The following is a 7,972-nucleotide window of genomic DNA, read 5'->3' on the forward strand; positions in this document are numbered from 1 at the left end:
AGGAATGCCACCAGACCATGAATGCTTCCTAAATTTTCAACTGCAAGTGCTGAAACGCAGGATCGTGTGTCTGGGCATGTGTTTTGCTTGGGTTACTCCAAGCCCCACTCAGCTGAGATGAGCAGGAGCACCAGGACAAGGCAGGAGCTGCAGACTGAAGCCCCCAGCCAGTGCTCAAGTCCCCTCAGCTCAGCAGCCCCAGGTGCTTTGCTGTCAGGACGTACAGTTAAACATATCTGGGACTTCAGAAATCCTGGGCAAAGAGCCCCACTGTCCCAAGTGGGGTGACCAGGAGCTACATTACTGGGGGCAGGGATGTTCTATTGCAGGGCCAGGGAAGAGCTTCAAGCTCTGTGCAGCACACACACACCTACAGAAGGTACAGAACATCCCGTCCTTTTCTTCCAAACCAAGCGGGCGTGAGGCAGCTCCATAGACAATCGCTCCAGGATGAGCAAAAGTCCTCATCCTCATGGCAGCTCCAGCTTCAATAAAAAGTAAAATAAGATTGAAAATCAAGGTTAAAAACTATCCAAATTCACCCAAAGGCAAGTCACTGACCAGACCCATAAGAGGAAATCAATCCATGTGTGGTTACTAGGAGCACATTCAAATAACATTTCAAACACTGCGAGTCTCTGAAGCCACATCTGACTGCAAGTGAGGTTTTTGGACCACCCTGTGCCCCTGGTGTTTCAGGCAGAATTTCCTCTCTCCATTGGTGTCTACTGAGAACATTACTACAAAACAATTAAAGGCCCAGCACAATCATCAAAGATAAAATACAAAGCAGTCTTCAAACTCCATCCCCTGAGGAGGGACACATGTTGTGAATTCTCTGCAGAAGCAATAAATAACACCAGAGAGGCCAACCTTTAGTGCACAGCTAAAACCCAGACCTCCAGGGATGTTGCCAAGCAGCAGGGAGCAGAGGCCAGCGAGCTGGCCCGTGTGGGGTGGGACAGCAACCCAGGCTTGGGGGAGGCACAAGTAATGGCAGCGCTACGGAAAACCGCAGGAGCCTCAGACCATCACGTCCGTTGTGGCTTTATCTGGTTTGCTTCCAACTTTCTTCTGAAACGAGTATTATCTATCACAAGCAGGAAAGTATGGTTTTCCTTTCATTGTCTGCATCCAGCAACACTGTTCTTCAGCAAGTGGTGGAAACAGGGACTCAAATGATTTTGGGGAGATCTAAGGTGGGGTCTCCCTGCCCTGGAGGCAGCAAAACACTTTCCCTGGGGATACAGCCCCCATGTAGCCTGGCTTGGCCCACCCCCAACCACTGCCACCACACTGGGACAGCCCCACAGACAAGCACATGGGACACTGGACCTGGCTTCTGATCAACAGCATCTTTCTTCAGCTAAAAATGGGTAAAAAATGGGCAGGATGCAGCAGCACTGCCTGGCAGGGCTCTGGGGACACAGGCCAGCAGTACAGCTCGTGCAGGGGGCACAAGGGGGGGTGTTTCTCCAGTGGCGATAAAGTGGGAACTGTGGACTCATCACCGGGACCAGGAGGCTGCCAGCTCCCCCTGCTTGCAAGCACAGAGGGAGCCTGGTGTTCCGTGGGGGAGAGAATGACTCTGAATTATTAAGCAAACTTCCTGTTGGACTGACTTGGAAAAACTCCTCTCTACCTCCCCCAGCTGTGCCTGAACCAGCCCGTTCATGACCAAGCTCCGTCTCTGGGCTTCACCAAGGTAAATACAGGAAGGAACGTCCTCACCTCGCAGGGGGAGGTGGAGAGCAAGCCAGGCTGAACGTTACTAATAACAGAACATCATTTTCTTGGGAAAGGGCAGGCTCAGTGCCTGAATATTCAACAGAGCATTAACTGTTTGGTTTATATGTGACTGGCAAAGGCTGGGTGTCAATATAATATATACTATCATGATGACCATTTCACTTTAACTGGCATTTATTCCTGAACTGCTGTTCTTCAGGACCACCAATGAGCACTGAACAAAGCAAAACAAACCAACCAACCAAACAAACAAAAAAAAAACAACAAACAAAGCAAATGAGGAAGAAAAGCAGGAGGAGGAGGATGATCTTTGTCTCATTATGACGTAGGTGACTTGGACATATGCTGAGATGAAAAAGGAAAAGGCCTCATCTATAAATGTATGCCAAGGTTACAGAATAATGGGAAAAAGTGGTCTAGCAGGAAAATCTTAAGCAAAAGTGTGCTAACTGCAGAAGGGTTAACACTGGTAACATACTGTGGCAGAAGATTAAAAAAAAGTTGAGGTTTACTTTAAATTAACCCTTTCCAGTCCATATGCCACTAAGCAGGTACCAACCTAGAAAAATAGTCCACCTAGCAGTAGCGGCCCCTTGAAATTAAAAAGAGAAAAAAAATAATTTCTTTTGTTCAAGTCAGGGCAGCCACGAAAGTCCCAAATCTGTTGGAGATGTCCGAGTGCAGGGACCTCCACGTCGGCACCGCAGTCCGGCCCTTCGCCTCGCCCACCTCGTCCGTGCAGTGGACCGAGAGGCACTGCAGGTGGCTGCCGCTCTGCGCCGGCGTCTTGCTCGGGGGAAGGTCGTGGGCTGGAAGGGGTTCAGAGAGAGCATTAGGAGAACGTGCAACACAGCCCCACAGCCCCACACCAGGGGAGATGGCCCCATCCCTGCCCTGGCCCGTGCCCCGGCTCCTGCCTCCCCAGAGTCCCCACCACGGGTGCAGCTCCTTCCTCCCGCCCCGCAGCGAGCTGCTCCAGCTCATGTTTCACCATGACACAAAAACAGCACAGAAGTTATTTTTTCACATGCACTTGTTTTAAAGTAAAGCAGCAATATATTTGAACACCAGGGATGTACACACGACTGACAATGTCTGTCCTGGACTGCGGCACAACCAGCAGTTCTCACGCTCTGTGCGCCTTCCAGCATCTGAAATCGATACTGAAACCACCCAAACCCAAAAAAACAGCCCCAAACTCTCAGTGTCCTCCACTCAGGTCATTCCCATCCACCATCTCTTAGCAGAGGATGCCTCAGCCAATGCAGACAAGCCACAGCCCTGGAAGAAGGGCTTTTTGTGGGATAAAAATGGTGAGTAAACAGAGGAACGGTGCAAGACAAGACAAAAAAAGCCAACATGATCACGACAGGCAGCCTGTATTTCCTCATCCACCATTTAATTCATATTCACCCAGACACAAGAGGTAAGATCAGACCCACTGTAGCTCTACCGAATGCAGAGGCTGTAATTTCTCTGATAAACCCTGAGATGCCCATTGCACAGGGCTGAGGGTGGTGCTGGAGCATGCCAAATACACCAGAAAATGGTTGTGAATGTTTAACCTCCTTAAGACCTTTCTTCACATCATTTTTCTCATGTTCCACAAAGCCCAGCAGTGTGGGTTCACCACACTTCTTGGAGTAAGTTGTATTTGTTTCACTTAACCAGCCTCTTCACAAGATACAAAATGGGAACTGAACAGCTTCTTACATCATCAGAGTGAAATTAAAAAATAATCTTAAACTAGCTGGGAGGTCCCTGATTTAGACTGGAAAATTCTTTTAATACTTGATTATAGGATGTCAGAATTGCATGTATTCAAAAGAGTATCGTAACACAATGCAGAGAAACTAGAATCTGGGGACATGGAGCTGTAGGCAACAGGAGGACGGTGGCTCCAGAGCGGAGCTGCTGCCGGCCCAGCCAAGCGCTGTGTCGGGGCACCCACGTGTGAACACACACAGAGCTCCCACACCCCTCAGCCTGGCACGGCTGCACCCTGCGCTTGTACCCCTGCAGGAAACCCTCACCCACTGCTGCACAAAGAACCCAACATCAGCAGGTCAAAGACACTCGTGTTCCCTGAACTCCAAAGTGGATTACAGTCCCCTGCAGCTGGCACTGGACTTGTTTAGTCAGTTTTGATTAATACGCAGCGCCGAGGAGCAGAGTTGAACCTCAGAACAGAGTTTGCCATCTAACACCCAATGAAGAGCTTGGGCAGGCAGAGGCGTGAGCACAGCCTGTCTTTGCTCTTTAAACTTACCATCCTCTATGTAAATATATTGGTATAACTTCTCGTGTATCAAATGTTTAAAATGCAAACGGGATTGTGCAGACAACGGAGAAAGGGAAATGCTTTTCTTACACTGGTATTTGTTCACATCCCTTACAATGCACACAGTACCCATATTTTTTATTCTTAGGTCTCCCTGAACATACAGGACATGCTGGTCTCGGTACAGGAAAAGCCAGCGCCTTGAGATTAGTCTTTGTGACAGCAGCTTTCTTCCTCTGCTGCAGAGAAAGAGGAAAGAGTCCCTCTGCTGAGCTGCTGTCACGAGGGGCCCCAGGACCTTGGGGGTGTTTCTGCAAGGAGCATTTAATGCAGGACTCCAGGGGACCAGCCCCTCGGCTGAGGACACTGGCAGAAAAGGCAGAGCCAGCGCGTTCCCTGAGCAGGTGCCAGGAACCAGCACCAGGATGGGATCAGCACTGGGATGTCTCTCCAGGGCCTCCTCCACAGCACACAGTCCCCAGGGGGATTGTTAGCAGAGACTGAGAGGACTCAGGAGGTTAAAATTAGCCAGGTAATGCAAGATGGTGCCATCACGTCACGGCCTCACAGTTGTTGAGTTTCAGAGAAAGCACTGTCAGTCACAAGCAACGCCCAGCTGAAAGCCAGGAACCTCCAATCAAATGATGTTTAACTCGCACAACTGCCTCTTATTAGCAACTACCACAACAAAGTTGTAAGTGCTATTAATAAAAGAATATCCTTGTCACAAGAACCATCCTCCATACCCAAGATCTTGAGACGGTCTGGGTGAAGACTTCCTCTCCAAATCAAAGGATGTGACACAACAGAACCTGGGGCAGTGCAAGCAGAACTACCTGGTTCGCAGGATAGTCTGTGCTTCTTGAAAACAGCACATGTTGAAGCAGAGATAAGAGGTAAAACCTCTCATGTCAGCACACAAGGTGTTCACAGGGAAGGCATGACACTCAAAGCAACAAAGTGACCAAAGACCAAAAAGAGTCTGGAAATGGCTCAACCATGATGGTTTCCTCACCCTGAAAGCTGTGATCAGGGCACATCCTGGCCTGGCAGGCTTTGCGACTGCCGGCTGCAAGGGTGAGTGTTGAGCTAGGGAGGACAGTCCCTGGCAGAGTAAAAGCCACCACGCTGCCTGCGCCTGCAGCAGGTTCCTCTGGCACTGCCAGCACCTGCCCCTCACTGGCAGCACACACCAGGTGAAGTGGTGGTGGTCCCAAAAGCCACTTACTGCACAGGTTGAGAGTATTTCCTCCGTCTACTTTGATTATACTGGCCCATTCTACCACAATCCTGTCCAGAGCAGCTACTCCGTGTTTCAGAGGAAGATAAAGATGGGGAAAACCCAGCACATGCATCCCAGCCAACTGTGCAAAATTGCTCACAGCAGAGGAAAACCCTGCAATAATCACTGAATGCCCTCGGAGCTAACACAAGGTTTGATTAATATTATTAGCTCAGCTTGTGCACAGGCACTTCCCAGAGCCAGCCACAACATCTGGAAGAGCTGGGTGGCTACAGAAAAGAAATGTTTGCAAACATTCATTGGAACATGGAAGTGACTCAAGTCCAGCCTTTTTCACAACCCTTACATGCTTGTGTTCAGTTTGTTTAATGCACTTCACACTGTATGTTTTTTTAGGTAAATGTTTCAAACTATTCTCTGAATAGTTTGCTAACATTCATCAGTTACAACAACACACAAAAGCAAGGGTTTGAATTGCAGTTGGGACCAGACTGCCAGGCTGCTCTCCTGCAGAGGCAGACACCCACACAGACAGCTTCACCTTCCCAAAAGACTAGAAAAGCTTGTGGTTTTTGTTTGGTTGAGTTTTTTCGTTTGGTTTGGTTTTAATAATATTAAAGTTTGCTTTTGGGTAAATGCTACGCATTTAGCTTTTGAACAAGCTTAACCGTCAAGAACCCACTTCAACCTCTAAGCCCCAAACAAACAAGCCAACAGCCAGACAAGCCCAGCCCAGGAGAGAACAGCCCAGCCCTCCTCCCAAGGCCCATATCCACAGCTCTGACCTGGCACATTTGGGAAGCTGCTCTGGTTCTGCTCTTCTTTGCAAAGGCACACAGGCCTTCAGGAAAGAAAAGGTTGCTGCTTGTTTGTCTGCACAGCACTGGTGGCAGGGTGGTCACCCACACAGGAGCCTGGCCACCCGCTGGCAGCCTGCAGCTTGGACACAGAGAAGACAAGTCCTGCTCCACCAAAAATCCACACCACAGGCTGCTTTTTCACATCAGCTCAGGAAAAGCATATTTCTCTAGAGAGATTAGATCCTGACACTCTCCTTGCTCCCAAAGACACCACGTATATACACTTTCAATCCTCCAGCTTCCTTCTCACTCCCTCTTCATCCTTAGCCCACGTTAAGCTGCCATGCAAAGCCTCTTCCCTCAGGTAGCATCTTCTTATGCATTTCTAAAAAATAAACATATTCTCTTAACTTTGACGACCTTACAAAGCTCTATGTAAAGCCAGATAAATCCTGATTTTTAGGTAAACTAATCCCATTAAAATGAAGTGCACCTGTGAGGCTAGCATGCATTACATGCATCCCCCCTTGTTAGAGGAGAGATTAATTGAGGGAGTGATGGAGTGTAGTCAGGGCAACAGGGATGCTACACAGAGGCACCAGGAGTTTATGATGCTCTTCAGGTGCTGCTTGTGCCATTTCTCTCATTTTTTGCCAAGCCACCACGAACAAAAGACAGGGGAGGCAGTGACAAGCAGGGCGAGAGCGCAGTCACCGTCTGGTAGGGGTCTGGTTGGAATTGGGTTCCACTCCACATTTCAGCATTCCTGTGAGATTGAAGTGACAAACAGGAGGTGAAGATCCCTGGAACAGCTCCTTGCCCCAGGGCTCGTCCCTTACACTTCTTCACCAGCTCTGACAAAGCCTCAGCCGCCGCGCTGCCCAGGGTCCGGCCGCCTGGCCCCGCTGCCGCCCTCGATGGCCAGCCGAGCGTGAAGCCCCGGGACTGCCACTGATCTTGTTAAGGCTAAATCAGAGGATCTGGCCAAAAATGCGGTATTCCCTGATCAGAGATCAGTTTCCCCTCTACCATTGATAACCACTCTTAAAGGATGCGTTAATAGGCTTCTGTTCGCTCTGCGCCCGTTAAGCAGAGGCTGAGCTACCATAAGAGGGAATAGATTTGAGTAATGATCTCTTATGAGGCAGCAAACCTACATATAGTGTTTAAAATTATTCCCTTAGGACAAGATGTTTTTCACCAAATCTCCCACATGACAGTTTGACATATTGGTTCAGGCACATAGTTCTGCATTTGTACACAGTACAGAATCATCTTTTTCAGTTTTCAAGAAAAATAAGGTCTGAAACCATTTCATGTTTCCATGCACGCTGGACCTATTCTCCATAGATTAATTTACTCCTAAAATTGTATTTTTAAACACAACTAGTTCATTTGTGTTGATAAACAAATGAGCCATCTCCTCTGTAGTACTGACAGAATCCTGGACAAAGGCATTTTCCTTGCTGTGGGAGCACCAGTAAGCACATGTTCTGCATTTGTTTATAAACACGGACATGGCACCTGCCACCTGCTTACTCCATAAACTTGCAACACTTTCGGTTTTCTTCACCTCTGTACCCCACTTGGGACTGGATCTGTCTCTTTGTCTTTTAAATGCCCTGAGGCAAAGGCTGTCTCTGGCCTTTAACCCTGCACAACATCCAGCACTCTGGCCCCATCTGCTCCATTAATAAAACCCTCCTCTTGCTCCAATTCTACTCCTTCGTTTTGTTTTGTGTAACCAATTTTTAAAACCCAGAAGATGCTTAAAGATGCCACCCTACTCAATATGAACAATATTAAAGGACATCAGAAGGGTTTGTGGTGAAGATGAGTAGCCAATGGCAAGGACTTCTAATGTGCACATAGAAAGGGGGACCAGGCAACTCCCTTCCT

General features: G+C 48.5%; 1 protein-coding gene across 1 annotated transcript in view; it reads right to left on the minus strand.

The window, feature by feature from the left end:
* Window positions 1-2,379: 2,379 nt before the first annotated feature.
* The window catches only part of MN1 (meningioma (disrupted in balanced translocation) 1), a 38,773-nt gene continuing 33,180 nt past the window's right edge, over window positions 2,380-7,972 (minus strand). Inside the window, exon 4 of the mRNA XM_009996865.1 lies at window positions 2,380-2,558. Coding sequence (XP_009995167.1) covers window positions 2,380-2,558 — 179 coding nt within the window. The remainder of the gene's footprint in view (window positions 2,559-7,972) is intronic.

The sequence above is a fragment of the Chaetura pelagica genome, unplaced genomic scaffold (genome assembly GCF_000747805.2).
Source record: "Chaetura pelagica isolate M959 unplaced genomic scaffold, ChaPel_1.0 scaffold294, whole genome shotgun sequence".
NCBI classification, from domain to species: Eukaryota; Metazoa; Chordata; class Aves; order Apodiformes; family Apodidae; genus Chaetura; species Chaetura pelagica.